The following is a 15,225-nucleotide window of genomic DNA, read 5'->3' as shown; positions in this document are numbered from 1 at the left end:
AGAAAAAACGAGAATAAGAATAGTTCTGTCCCCGAGGCCCCTTTCCTACAATTACAGATCAGAAAATAAAATCTATGTTCTGTAGCACAGCTAGAAACAGTCAGGTGAAAAAGCACATGCGCACACACACACAGATGTGTGGAAAGACTGCACACACGTGTAGAGTGCGAGCTAACAGCCACATGCTCAGGGTGGGCCACAAAGAAAGAAATCAGGCAAGTAGCCTGAATGGAGAGGCTACGTAGCCACATGATGAGGTAAGCAGAGGTACTCTGAGAGCACGTCCAACAGACAGCACTGACTAGTGCAAATGGGGCAACGCTCACATACATAGTTCTAGTTCCTGGCATGCCAAGGCTGATTTCATTCACATTCACCCCAAAGACAACTTTCGGCATCCAGCTCTGACACAACACCCTCTGCTAGCTGCCAGGCATCTGTGGATGGCAGTTTTCCATGTGTAAACTCTTCCTCTGAGCTTTCTAAACATCTCAATCTTCATTTCCACGAAGATCAGGAGGTACCCCTCACCCCACCTTGAACCAGTGCGTCCCCCATGGTTGCACAGCGCTGGAGCTCAGCACCCCAAGCAGCCGCATGGGGACATCATCGAATGGATTCAATATTGTAACTGAGCCCTCCCCGGCCACGTCCTCCTCCATCCCACATCCCTGTCCCTGCTGCGTCCCAGTTTCTTGCTGCCTGGGACAGGCTCCCTACAGAGCTCTCAAATGCAAAGCCACCACCGCTCATCTGAAGCGAGCGGCTGTGCACAAAGTGCCTGCAGCCTTGCCGTCACCTGGCACAAGAACACACATTTCAAGGAAATTTTCCACATATTGAGGATGTTTTTTGAACACCAGCTTTCCAACCCAACTGCTCGTGACTCAGGCCAGTTGGCAGAGCCAGAAGGCTTCTTTCTGCCTTAGGTAATAACAATTTAACAAGGTAACAATCTCTTTTGCCACAAATTAAATGGAAATAGGAAATGTCCTGTGCAGATAAGCTGCTGCGCGGATTATGTCCCCTGCCCAAACATAAACTCCTCTGATCTTTGATCCCTGTGCACACATGCACGCACACACAGCCATGCTGTGGCTCCGCACCTCCCAAGCCTCACGTCGTTTGTCATCCTCCATCACTGCCCTCCTGTCATTTCTGGTTGCTTGTCTGGCCTGCGTCAGGCACCGTTGCAGATGCCTCACTGTCAGCAGCAAGGACATGCAAGCATCACCCAGGCACCTTCCCTGACACTCCCTTGCCACTCACAAACCCATCACTTGCCAATGACGTATCTGTCACCCGTGAGATGGCTGCTCTCGCTTGCCTGTTGCTTGTGTGCAGACTGACGCTCGCTCACCAGCCACCCGTCCCACACAACACTTACGCACTTGGCTGCACGTGTGGCACTTGTCACCTTCACCTGCATTGCTCCTCCTCCTCTGCCATCACCTCCCCTCCGCCCCAGCCATGGCTATGATCCCCCCGAGGCCATGTGTGTCCCTTGCAGGTGACCCCACGCCCACTGTTGGAAGGAAGATGATGCAAGGTTTAGGCAGCTGCTTTACCGGACAGGATGGTTCGCTGTGTCTGGGTCAAGGGCGGTGACCACCCCCACAACAGAGCCAATGTGGGCATCCTCCTGGACCTCCATCAGGTTGGAGGGGGGCCGGAACTCAGGGGGCTCATCGACATCCAGCACCGAGACCCGTACAATGGTCTGGTCCCGGAAGGTGCCCAGATCCACGAACCGTGGGTCCACGAACTTGTTGAGGGCCTCCACCACGACAGTGTGCACTTTTTTCGACTCGTAGTCAAGAGGCTGGGACAAGAGGAGAGGATTAGCCATACCCAGCCCGAGGAGCCTCCCTGCTGCCCCTCCCTTCACCGGAGACATTGGGGGCAGCACTAAAGCCACCTGCTCCACAGGAGGCTGGGAGTTCTGCCCTCCCGCCAGCAGCACCCACACCGAGGAGGAAGAGGAAGCCTCCAGCCCACTCCCCCCAGGGCCCCCATCCAGGCCCGCAGGGTGCGGGCAGTCAGTATTCACTGGGAAGACAGCACACTGTGTGCTGCAAGTGAGCAGGTTTTGATCATTAATCACCCTGCTATTATTTCTACAGAGGAGGAGAGCTGAATGCAGCGGCCTTGGTGAACAATCATTCTTTCTTGCCTGCATCAAGTGTTTGCTTGATTGTTTTTGCCACCAAAAGCAGACACAAAGTGCTGTTGGTCTGGTATAGGAATTAGGGGGGCATATTCCTCCCCTAACAGGTGCTATCAATAACACCTGTAAGCTCTCGTCTCCATAGCCCCATGCATGGCTTCACCTATGCACGGCTCACTTCTTCGCTGCTGCCCAGGGAGCTGCCCTGTGCAGGCTCCAGCAGACACCGTGCTGCTTGCTGCTCCTTTTCAGCCTTTCCTCCCAGACACAGGTCTGCATTTTGCCATCCAGGCAGAACAGAGGCAAGGCTCTCCCTGCACCTGCAGGCACAAAAATGCTACTGCTAGAGCAGCGCTCAGAGGAGCGTTTCATCTCAAATACAGCAGCAGAAGTCCCAAAAAAAAGGGCCCTCCTAGAGATCTGTGCCCTCCCTACCCAACCAGCTTTCCTCATCTCTCACCTTCTGCACCATGATGACAGCCTCTTGGGTATTGCTGTCCGTGGTGACTTTGAACATCTCCACCCCCTCCTCATCCTTCACCTGATACGTCATGTCCGTGTTCTCGCCGACGTCGGAGTCCTCTGCCTTCACCCTCCCGATGGCAGTGCCCACAGGGGCAGTTTCAACAATGCTGAACTGATACATCTCTGGAGGAAAAAAGGGTACTGGGGTCACTGCTTCTGCCTTTGAACCCCCTCCAGCCTGACACAGCCCTTCGCATAGTCCAAGGGTGCCCCCAGGGAGATATGAGGGCTGCCCAAACTCTACCAGTGTCTGTAGTCCAGAATGCCCTACCACGAGAAACACATACCCCAGCCAAAACCAAGGGCTGAGGGAGGATAATTGGGGAGCACTGATGTTTCAAGGTGCTGGGTGAAGTAAGGGCTGATTTCTCTATGGACACAGCCATAAAAATCACTGTTTTCTGATTCTTTGCAAGCTTTACCATTTCTAATTTCTAGGAGATGCAGCTAAAGAGCTGAGCCTCCTCCAGCTGCAGCACCTTACTGGTCTGCCAGCCACGCACTGGTGTGCGCTGCAGAGACTGCACAGCCCAGTCTTCGCAGCAGGATCCTTGTTGGGGAGGGTCCCGGAGAAGACACATGCTTGAGCCGCAGGCCACTAGCAGTGACTTAGAAAACAGAGCTGTCCTGTGACCAGCCTGGTGTCTGCAAGCTGGGCAGCATCACCGTGCCTCACGTTGGGGCAGAGCACACCAGGCTCTCACGCAGCAGCCAGGCAGGGCCAAGGCCAGCAGCCGACAGCCGAGTCCCTGCCCAAGCTCCCAGGAGACAGCAGCATGACAGAGCGCGCTGCCTTCTCCCCCAGCTCTGCTCAGAGAGGGGTCAGGAAAGGGCCAGCTCTGCTCTCCTCACCAGCCCTGCGCGCTCCCAGGAGCGGCACCGGGAGCAGGGGGCTTGTTCGGGGTCCTGGACAGGCTCGGCCAAGGCAGCTGCCCCTCCATCGCTCTGCCAGGCAGGGACACATTCAGACCCAGGCAAGGAGCTGTACGCCAAGGTACCTTGGTGCTGCCAGCCGGCAAGATGAGCAGCCAGGCTGGCTCACCCTGCGGACATGTGCCAGGCTGTGCTGGGAGCTGAGCTTCCGTCCCACCACTCCCAAGGGGCCAGGACCAGGACAAGGGCCAGTGCTCACCCCCCCACTGCTGTCAGGACTTACTCTGAGGGAAGCGTGGCGGGTTGTCATTGACATCGGTGACTACGATGGTGACTGTGGTGGATCCAGACAAGCCACCCAGCTGTCCTGCCATGTCCGTTGCACGGATCACCACCTCGTACCGGTCCTGCGTCTCACGGTCCAGGTCAGCCACGGCCGTCCGGATCACACCTGGAAACCGGCAGGACAGCATGAGCACAGGCAGGTCGCAGAGCATCCATCCACAGAGTCACAGATGGGGCAAGGCTGGAAGGAGCCGCTGGAGATCACCTTGTCCGAGCCCCAGCTCTAAACAGGATCAGCTATATCTCCCAGCCTCTCTGCACATGGCAGATGCTCCAATATTTCACCAACGGTCACGGTCCTTCCCTAGACTCATTCCGGTATGCCCGTGTCTGTCATATTTGACAGCCCAGAACCAGACACAGCACTCACGTCATCTCACCAGTGCTGAGTAGAAGGGACAGGTTGTCTCCCTCGACCGCTGGCGATGCTCTTCCTAACACAGCCGTAGGTGCTGCTGGCCACCTTTGCCATAGGAGCACGTTGCTGGCAACAACAAACATCATCTGCTGGCCTCGGCACAAAGGGGAGCAAACCCTTTTGCAGCCTTCATCGAGATCATGTAAGCAAGAGCCAACTGAGGGAAGAAAAGGGCTCTGGGGAGAACAAGCCCAGTGGATTGTCAGCCAGGTAGAAACATGCTGAAAGTCCCCCCGGAGCCCAGGAACGGCCACAGGCCCAACCTGATCCCAGCAAGTCTCTGCGGCCAGTTTGCAGGCATGTTGCATGAAAGGTTCCTGACTGCTGCTTCTACTGCGGGCTGCCAGTAGCTCTGACAGGGTTAAACTCCAGCTCAGAGGTTTGTACTTCTCTCCAGGGAGGCCAGGAGCCGGGTGAAGGATTAGCGGGGGCCAGAGGCACAGGGGCAAGAGGACTCGCCCAGATGCGGGGGCTGCACTGGGGCCAGCCTCGAGGTTTGCACAGAAGGGCCGTGTAACAGCCCAGGCTGAGTCACAAAACCCCTTTGGCACCAATCTGCAACAGCCCACTTATCCTTATCTGCTCAGGCAGGAGCCAGGCTTGCCGCAGCAGCGTTCCCAAGAGAACATCGGTGCTCTGAGCCCACAGCACCGAGCTCCATTCCACAGGTGCCTCGTGGCCCCAAGCATGCCCCCCCATTTGATTTGGGGAATGAAGAGGAGACAGCGTATTTCCAAAAGTCCGTCTGTGCAAAACCCCTCATTGTCAAGTGTCCCTGTAAGTTAAGGAGACCAGAGATGATGTACGTGCTCCGTGTCAGGCACCGAGAATGCACTAGAGACTGTAAAGCTCAACAAAATGTATGGTATGTTACTGGTTTTTATGAAATCAAGTCTCTTAAAAATAAAAGTGTTTATAGGTCTTCGGTAGGCATCTGGGCTTGGGGGAAATGACCAGGACTAAAATATAAAGGAATGTAAAATAAGAAACAAAGAGTATTAAACCCCAGAAAACACTGTGAATGGCATAAGTTATGGCTTCCTATGTCACCCAGGAGTATTTCATTTACATGGAAACAAAGCAGAGAGGAAATATTTTGAGAATGAAAGAAATAAATGACTCTGCCCTGAGGTGGCACCAGGGGTATGCATGAGTGCATACACGGATGAAAGGTCATTAGCGGCACATTCCCAGTCCCACTATACCAGCAACACCCCAGAACAGCCAGGAATCCGCTTAAAATCCCCTCCAGCTCAGTTTCTTAACATTCCCACAGATTTAGACATTGTTTTCTGTTTTTCTAATTGCTCTCTTCAAGGCTTTTCTGTTTAACTATTAGATTTACCTCCTCCTACTGTGAGCTGCAAAATTCATTTTTGCTTTGTTTCACCAGTAATGCGGCCTGGCGTTAGGGAAGATGCTGGAAGTGGGTTGCCCTTCCAGCATACCTGCGCGGTGTGGGTCTCCAGCAAGGGGGTCCGACCCGGAGGGAAGGAGGAGCTCATCCCTTGCCAAGTGAACAGCAGAGAATCATCCAGTTGCTGTCAGCAACCCGCAAGACGTTTGCTGACATGCACCAAAGCAAGCAATGGCAGAGCATCGCAGCCGTCCAAGCCACCAGGCTGAAGGCAGACACTTCTGGGAAGCCTTCTTCACAACCTGAGCACAGTGAAAAGGAGAGCTGGGTGCCAGCAGGCTGCAAGGAGACAAGATGTGGCTTCAGGGACATACCCCGAGGTTTTCAGGCATCAGACCTCCACAGCCAGCAGGTTGCCACAGTTTCTCCGTTGATCTGTCGTGGGTGGACGGCTCGCATCAAGAAGCCGCTGGTGCTGTGACCCAAAGGCAGTCAGAAATGCCACTGAGCTGGGAGGATGAAATTCCTCCTCCTCCTTTGCATGACACTACAGGTGCAGGAAGAGCTAGCAACACCGTTCTGGAGACATTTATCTCTCCTTGCTTTCTGAAACTAGCAATTATTCCAACGATTATCATTGTTAGGATTTATAATAAAAGACATAACTACAGTTTCAGATCCTTGCAGCTCCCCAGCTCTCATGGATAGGCAGAATTTCACCTAGCTTCCCCTGTACCTCTGTCATTTCGGTTCTGCAGTCACCTGGACTCCCACTGCCTTCAGTCCCATGAACCGAGAGGAGGCTCTGCCCCACCCAGCATCTCTCGAGCACTTCCAGCATCTGCCTGTTTACACCCTTGGGTAACTCTCAGCCCTTCTACTGCTCGACCACCAAGGTCATGCTCCCGGCCAGCATGCAGGTGAGACACAACACTGCAGAATTTCTGCTAGGGAGCATCCCAAGCTCTTCGCAGGAAGACGGCGGGTGTTTACCCTGCAACGGGGCTCAGAGTCTGTGCTGGCTCCCTTGTTCATCCTGGGTCTGTTCAGAGGAAGCCATTTCACCAGGAGTCCCACCCCACCTCATCCAAATGGGCTGAGGGAGCACCGACAAGGGAGTGATGAAGGCAGCTCCAGGCACGCGTCCCGGCGAGAACTGCGACCTCCCATCTGAGGGCAGGCAGGACTGGCCTTGCACAAGCACCGTTTCCCCAGGGTACACGGGACTGGCCTCAGCTGCTCGTGCTTCTGGGCCCCTCCTGCCACTCCACTGTGAATACAAAACCGTTATTTCTGGGCAAGCACTATCTCATTGAAATTTAAGCAATTCTGTTAATTAACGGGGTTTGAAGCATTTTATAATGAAAATGATTCATGTCAGCACAATAGTGATGAATTGGGATGAGAGGGAAAAAGCTCATGCATTCACCAAAGCTGTAATGACTTAACTGAGCTGCTCGTAATGATATAGCTCATAATACACCATGCAAGATGGGAGGAAAGTGCTCAGGCACTTCGCAGAACACCTCCAAGGTCACCCGTCCCAGCAGGGAGCAAGTCCGGGCCGTTTGGCACGTGCAGAGCAGACAAACGGCCCCAGCCAGCTCCAGGTCTTCTAGTGGCACAAGGCAGACAAAATCCCTGTCTTTGATGAGGGTGTAGACTATGAGCAGAAACCACCTCCTGCCAAGATGCACGCTCTTTGTCCTGGAAAAGTAGGGGTCCGATACCAATGAACCGCCCCAGGCCTCCAAGAGCCCCAGCAGGATTGCCACCGAGAAAGCTGTTCCCCATAAAGTTGTATGGGTCACACCAGGCTGCTGCCCCAAGTGTCAGGTTGGTTTTGTCTTTTAGGAAACGGTAAGTGGTACCTCAGCCTAATGGCCTTGACAAATCATGGTCTCCAAACATACTCCACACGAATTCCTAGAACATGGCACTGAGTGCTGCCATAAAGCAGCACCAGCAGCAAACTTGCATGGTCCCATCTCCTAAAGCCAGAAGAGCCTCTGGTCTCAAAACCTGACCCCCAGGGACTCTGCAAAAGCAACAGCAAGTGATGGTGGCAGATCTGTTCTCAGGGCGCAGAGACAGAAGAGGCAGGGACCTCCACTGCTGTGTGTAGAACACGGAAAAGTCCTTGCAATCATCTCCCAAGATTGACCTTCTCTCTAGCTAGAAAAACTGCCAAACTTTGTCCTTCCCAGACACTGCTAACAAAGCAAGAACAACCTCCAGCTCAGACTCATCTCTCTAGTTTTGTCAGCATCTGTTATAGTTGAATAATACAGATGCATGGTGGCATACCCTCTGGTACAAGGCACATGTGGCTTTCCAGCATGATCCAGATTAATCAATATAATTACCAGGCAAGGGGACACTTACAGCATCACATAAATACCATAAAATCTGCTCAAACAGCAGACACTCTTTGGGTGATAAAAACAAAGCAGGACAAAGCACTCAGCAGGTAACTGCCTTCCAGGAATCCCATCATTATGGGCTTTGCTCTGCTCTTGGATACTTCTAGCTCACATGTCCACATCCTTTTCGAGACCCTCTGACAAGGTACCTCCCAGCTGAGGGCAGTCAGGAGAACACACTCCCTGCTACAAACTGCAAAGCCAGAAAGTCGTGGAATAATATACATGGAAGTCTCCTCAGAAGGTCCCTTGTCCGACTACAGCTCAAAGCAGGCAGTCTCCAAAGACAGCAGGGCCACATCTGGTCAGGTTTTGAGTATCTCCAAGGATGTAACTTGTCACCATGAAGGTGGCATTTTTCTCTTCCTGCCATTTCTGTCTTTTTACCATGCATGTCTGAGAAGAGTCTGGCTCTGTCTTCTCTATCCCCTCCTATTAGGTAGCTGGATAAAACAGATTCACTCCTCCCAGCAGCTTGGTCAGTTAAAGCAAACAGATCTCTGCCTCAGCCCAAGGGTGGCAAGGCACTTACCAAATAGACTGCAGACTCCTCACCCGTGCCTACACCCGTCTGCAGGAACACAGAAATACCAATGTATCTGCCAAGACACAAGTGCTGCTTGAGGCACACATCCTGGAGAAGGTCAGCCCACTGCAGACGGGGTCTTAGCCCCAAGAACCAGCACTTCATCCGCCCTACATGCACAGCCCCCCTTCCTGTCCTTCAGCTCAGGACAATAGGGGAGGCAGAAACTCTGAGCAAGGTACTAGGCACAAGGTTCAGGAGGTTCATGGCTCTTCAGCAAATAAGGTACAGAGCTGAGATCCAGAAATGGAAATATTATGGTTGCATCAGCATAACCAAGCTAAGCAACCAAGTTAATTGGCCGGGTGCAGAGTCACACAACTGTTGTGCCTGAGGGATGTTGCTGCCTGTGGATTTCTCATGCGGTACCTTTCATAGCAGGTGACCAAGTCCTTTTCAGACCATAGCTCCTAGGGCAGCACCCACAGAGCTGCTGCCACTGCTCAGAGGAGCACTTAGCAGGGGCTTGCTCCTGGCTGGAATCAGCCTTGCCCATGCCAGCACAGCAGCAGCAGTGCCCCGGAGAGAAGCACCCGCAGTGAGCTCCGACAGATGGGCCAGCACAGTTACCTTTCCTTTGTCTCTTCTTTTAGCAGCTAAATCCCTCATCATTTAATATTAATTCCCACTGCACATTAGTACATATACCCTAATTTCCTCACAATGACCAAACATACAATTTGGTCCCAACCCAACTGAAGTTCCTGCAGCAGTCTTTGAAAAGGACCGTTAACACTCGGTCTTGCTAATAAGAGCACCTTACATAAGCGTGGCTTCCCTGCAGACTCTCACTACCCATGCTCAGAGTCCCCTCGTCCCTCTGGCACAGCCCCAGTGAATAAGCTTCTGGGATGGGGCACAGACCTGCATAAACCCATGAGCGCACACAAACACGCACATAACCGATATCTGTGTTTCCAGGCACCGAGGAGCATTTTTAACAAACTGGCAAGAGCAGCAGAGAAACACGTTCTGCCTCCCACCACCGCACCGCACAAATCCAACAGTTCATCAGCCTGTTCAGCATGTTCCCTGCAACAATTCTCCCAGTTTACCCTTACTACCCTGGGACTAGGGCTGTGGTCGGTCTCCAAACAGGGCAAGGCTGACAGGTAAGGATGAAACAACTAATGACTGCACACAAATAACCATAAACTTCATCCCAGCAGGCCAGTATTTCTTGTCCTGCTCTCCCTGGCGCAAGTACCTCTAAGCCCTTACTGGCTAAGCCTCCAAATCAGGAGACAGGCTCTAGAACTCAGGAGCTGGTTTAAGAAATCATAAATGCCAGACTGCATTTCAATTAGCCTTCTGAGTCCTCCTGCTTTTCCCTCGCATACAGCAGAATGACAGATTTTAAGAACAACCTCCTCCTTTCGGTAAAAAGCAAGAGATTCCCATGCACTCTCCTGAACTGACAAGCCGGGCTTTTAGGAAAACACCAAATATCATGAGACCTATGATGTTACCTGCTGTGATTGTTCTGTAGCAGTCAATATTCCTGCAAAGGGATGAAGATGACTGCTGGAGCCAAGGGCACCAGGTTGTGCCTCCCTTGTGGGCGTTGAGTATTTTCAGGTTTCCTCCTGAAGCTGCGGGCAGGGATTGTAGGCAGCAGCGAGTCTCCAGCCATGCTGGCCAGAGATGAGAAAGGGCATTGCAAAGAACACAGGAACAGACATGAGCAGGCAGGCACGGCTGCCTACTGAAGAAGAGCTTTGTGCCTTTAAAGGTGAATAATCTGCAGAGGTACAGAGAGGGCGGGTGATAATAAGCAACATGAAAATTTGGCCTGGAAATTTAAATGCACTCTGATTTCTCTTCTCACGTAAATGCACTGGGAGTCACATACTCTCTGTGCCCACCTCAGCATCTGAAAAATGTAAGTTAGAAGGATCTTGGTGAGGACGGGCTTCCTGGAGCTAGAAGGAAGAACTAGCACTAAACCTCCGGACCCACATCCTGCTGGCAAAGCTGGGGCTCACAGCCCCTGCAGTCACGAGCCTGCCCCACAGCCAGCAGCGGGGTGCAAGGGGCTCTCTGCAGCCAGACTGAAGTGCTCTTGCCCACAGCCAACACCCACCAGCGGCAGCAGAAGTGGCTGTTTCCAAACAAGCAGCAAAGCAGACGTACGTGCTGGCTGCTGTAAAAGCACAGTAGGAACAGGGCAGCCACAAAACAGTGCGGTGCAGCTCATGCGTCAAAGAGCGGGCAAAGATCAGCTGCACCCTATCTGCAAACTGAGAGGGAATGAGGAAGGCAGCACAAAACCTAAATATGACTAATGCCTGCAGGCTCTTGCAAGGAGTCTAGGGGATATTCTCATAACTGGCAGAGAAAATCAAGCCTCCAAAGTTTGTGTGTACAAAGCTCTCCACTCATACCCTAAAAAAGCCAGCCTAGACCTTCAACACATGCAGGGTACATTCTGGGACCTGATGTGAGGTACACAACACAAACGCACAGACAGTTTAGTGTCTGACACTTAGTTCTCAAAGCACAAGAGGTAGACTGGTGTATATGAAAGAGAAGCTCATATGCATCAGTTTTTTCTTCACCATCATTCAACACTGCGGAAACTGGAATCTTTCTCCACAGCTTTGTGGACACCAGCAAATGCCATGCTGCAGCACCCACTATTCCAGTGGGGCCATTTAGTTGCTCATCCCCCCTCCAGAAAGACATCAGACACTATGGGAATTCAGGGCGTATTGAGTGGTAGGACTTGGCATAGCATGGCATCCAGATGTTTTGGGTCTGCCTTTGAAAGGTCCATCAAATCCAAAATCCCAGCTGAATATTACAGTTTGTAACATCCAAGAACAGGAGACAAACTACACAACCTACACATGGTCCATATCCTGCACCCAAGTGTGCAAACCACACTTGTACATGCAACACCTATGCTGTGAAGGACAGTGCAAAAAGCTGGTTGTAAAGGCAAGGAAGGAAGTCACAGGCTTAGGTGGTGTGCAAGGGAGCATGTGCATGTATGGACCTGCAAGAAAAGGCAGAAAAGGAGGTCAAAACCAAAAGGGGAAAACAAGTTGTTCTTCATTACCATATGTTATAAGAAACGTAACATGCCAGGTTTTTATAGTTCTTTTTATGGCCATTAATAACAATGGTGGCTCTGAGAGTTATGCTGCTGCTATGGATAATTAAATCCTATGCTCAGGGCAGAAGCCAGGCCAGCCAGGGCAGTCGGGCCAGGATTCTCATGTGGAGCACTACAAACCTATTCGAGTGCAGAGTGGGAGCAGGATGGGATTTGCTTGGGTGGATGTGCTGGCTCCTGGCCAGTACCACAGAGACACGATGAAACGACGTCCCCCCTCAGCACCACCAGCCCTGCACCTGCTGCACCCAGCAGCGCATCCACACGGGCCAGCGCTGACACGGGGCTCGCAGATCACGCCAGGCACGAGGCCGCAGGTGGTGCAGGACAGACTGCAGCCGCATCTTAAGCGGCCGGCGGGCAGAGCCGCACAGCACATTCCCGGAGCCCAGGCGAGGCAGCTACGAAAGGCTATTCACAGCTCAGACATCGCCAGAGTCAGCCCCAGTCCCTGCTTTAGCAGTCAGATATTCTGGAAGCAGACATGCTCGAGAGGGGCCGAGGACTCTTCTGCAGACTGTCAGCAGTTTTGCTTTTATGAATCACAAGTAGAACAGTAAATCAACCCCCACCCCCCCCAGTGTATGAAACAACCAGCTTGAGAATTAAGACACAAAAAGTCAAGGAATCAAGAAGCTTGGATTCCCAGAGTGACATTAATTCTCACCACAGTCCCACAGGGCACATTTTAGTTTATGCCTTAATACAGAGCATTAATGTTGTTGCAGGAAGCTGAGCCTCTGCACGTCCTGGCTTGTGCATTTTGCTCCCAGTGGTCCTTCATTCTAGCAGCCAGGCTTCCGCTCACACAAAGCTTTCAGATTAACACACTCTCACGTGCACCTGAATTTTTAGCCCATTGTTCATCCATCATCCCCCCTCCGCCCCAAAACAAAGCAAGTCTGGGAGAGAAGAAAGCCCAGGTGCAGCAGCTTCTGGGCCAGGAGTGGGTGCAGCCCCAAGTTTGTTCTTGTGCACTCACCACACCAGCCTCTGTCCAGACAACGACCCCAGCAGTCAGGTGTGCTTAGGGGCTACTCAAATTTGAGCTTTCCTCCAATGGCAGCCAGGGCTGCGACACCAGATTGGTTTTCGGGAGGTGCACGGTTTCACACAGATGCAAAGGCTCAGGCACACATACCCTCCTTATGCTCTCCTTACGCCAGAGCCTCCAAACAAATTTCACTGACTTACATAAAAACAGCCCTAGAAAATACCTCTTAGCACAGACAGGTCAGCCTGACAGAGACTTGGCACTTCAGTCCAGGGGCTGATCTCAGCCTGTGTCACTGCGGTTCAGCAATAGGGTGGGAGGGGACTTTGCTGTCCAGCTTTCCAACAGAGCTGCAGCCACCCAGCCTGCTTGTCCTTTGACAATTTTTCATTAAACTGTGGGTACTTTACCGCATGCTTTGTGCCTTAAATACCTCTCATTAGCATTTGAGTGTCTTCCTTAGAAAGCTTGCAAGGCTCCCATTAAGGGTAATGTGAGTCGCACTCCTGGGAGGCAAGGAGAATATATACCCCAACATCTCCTGGTTATGGTCTACTCTAACCAGTGTGTCAGAGCATCATCTGCTAGGGATTTATTACAGAGGCATTTTACAACAGGCTCTATTATAAGTTATTAAGGAATGGAGCAGCTTCTACTGTTCTTTCATTAAATATTAATAGAACATTTATAAACCGATCCTTAATTTAAAGTGTTACCTTTAATCAAAGCCCCGGTGATAACAATGCAGCCTTTGGTAGGGCCCCTCTGGCAGTGCTTAAACCTTTCACACTGAGATTTTATGTGCCTGCGGGTGCACTCCTGCTCTGGGCACAGGGCGCATGGAGGAGCTCTGGCCGGTGCAGGCAGGACACCGGGCTGGCAGCTGCAGGTCTTGTTCCACAGTGCTGCCTGCTGCAGGCACTGCACAGAGCCGGGCAGCAGCCTGCAGGGCTGGTGAGCTTCCTCTCCAACACCCAGTAACGTCCACAGCACGGGTACCCCAGCACCAACAGCCAGCACAGAGATGCAGGGCTGCTGGCACACAGCCGCGCACCAAACAGATGCAGGACATGTGGCCACGGTCTGGTCGCAATACCCCAACACCCAGCTGGGTGCTGCTCACCTGTTTTACTGTCCACAGTAAAGTGCTGCTCGCCCTCCAGCACGCTGTAGACTACCCGGGCACTGCTCCCGTACGTGGGGTCATCAGCATCAGATGCCATCACCTGCATCACAGAGGTGCCTGCAGCAGGGACAAGGAGGAAGACAGTCAGGGAGGAGGCGAGAAGAGCAACACAAACCTCAGGGGCTGGCAGGATGGGAGAACAGGGGCCAACACTGATCACTCGCACACGCTGATGGAAACAAGAACGGCTGGGTGCAAATGCAGCATTGCCTCCCCCCAAAAGCCTGAGAGCCAGCACTCCAGACCCTGCTGCAAACATCCCTTTTGTCCCGCACAGTGGCAGGAAGGAGCGGACCTTGGGCCACCTCAGGGCTGCTGTCCTGGCAGGACCTGCTCTCCAGGAGATCGCTGGTCTGAACAACTGGGAGCTTTTTTCTAAGCAGACTTCTGCTGGACCATCTAGGAAGGAGCTGAGGACAAGATGCTATCACCACAGCTGCCCCTTTCCTGTCAGCACCAACAGAGTCACCTCCAGCCACAGAGGGATCTCCCAGCCAGGGCCTGATCCACACTGCAGCACCACATCTCTGCAGCAGACAGACCTGCAAAGGGACAACAGCCATGGGAGAGGAAAGGCTTTTGCTTGCCCAGAGTCACACACAGCACCACGTCCTCATGCTCTACACGTAGTAGGGCAGGAGGACTATAAATTGGATAAAAGTCCATCAAATGTCTGCAATTAAGTTATTGATTTTCAAGGCTGCCTCATTAAACTGGGTGCTTCACTCCAAGTGTCCCTGTAACGGCTTTAATTTGACATCATGTTCAATTCGACAAAAGCAGGACCCAGGACATGAGAATGGGGCCAGGAGCAAAGGGGCTGAGATCTACAGAGACAACAGGAGGGAGGAAGGAGGGGAAGCCTAATCCTACCTACAGACACCTCTGAGAAAGGAAATGGTGTGACCAAAGACCCGTGAGGACAGGCTACCCAGTTCCACCTCTAGCACCAGACTCATAGTGTCCCTGTCTCAGAGGTCAAGCACTGGCACCAGTCACCTCTCTGGTAGGATGAGGTGCAGGATGGGGCCAAGAGCCCTGAGCTGCTCATAGGAAAGAGCAAACCAACTGGAAACTCACTGCTGCAAGATACTGCCAGGGCCAAGAGCTGACAAGGCTGGCAGAGAAGCTGATAATTTATAATGGACAAGATGCTCCAGCAATGGTTGCAGTAGGTTTTGTTTCAGAGATGACTCCAGAGCACGAGAGCAGTCCAAACTGAAGGGGCCAGGA

At 52.5% G+C, this 15,225-nt stretch overlaps 1 protein-coding gene across 3 annotated transcripts in view; it reads right to left on the bottom strand.

Annotated features, from left to right (window-relative positions):
* CDH22 (cadherin 22) overlaps positions 1–15,225 on the bottom strand; it is an 85,136-nt gene that overhangs the window by 27,812 nt on the left and 42,099 nt on the right. For all 3 annotated transcript variants that reach the window (XM_054845700.1, XM_054845701.1, XM_054845702.1), the window contains 4 exons: positions 13,930–14,049; positions 3,849–4,016; positions 2,628–2,815; positions 1,569–1,822 (listed from right to left, as the gene is read on the bottom strand). In XM_054845700.1, coding sequence (XP_054701675.1) covers positions 1,569–1,822; positions 2,628–2,815; positions 3,849–4,016; positions 13,930–14,049 — 730 coding nt within the window. The remainder of the gene's footprint in view (positions 1–1,568; positions 1,823–2,627; positions 2,816–3,848; positions 4,017–13,929; positions 14,050–15,225) is intronic.

Source organism: Grus americana, chromosome 17 (genome assembly GCF_028858705.1).
Source record: "Grus americana isolate bGruAme1 chromosome 17, bGruAme1.mat, whole genome shotgun sequence".
NCBI lineage: Eukaryota > Metazoa > Chordata > Aves > Gruiformes > Gruidae > Grus > Grus americana.
This window is presented reverse-complemented; position numbering and strand designations above follow the sequence as displayed.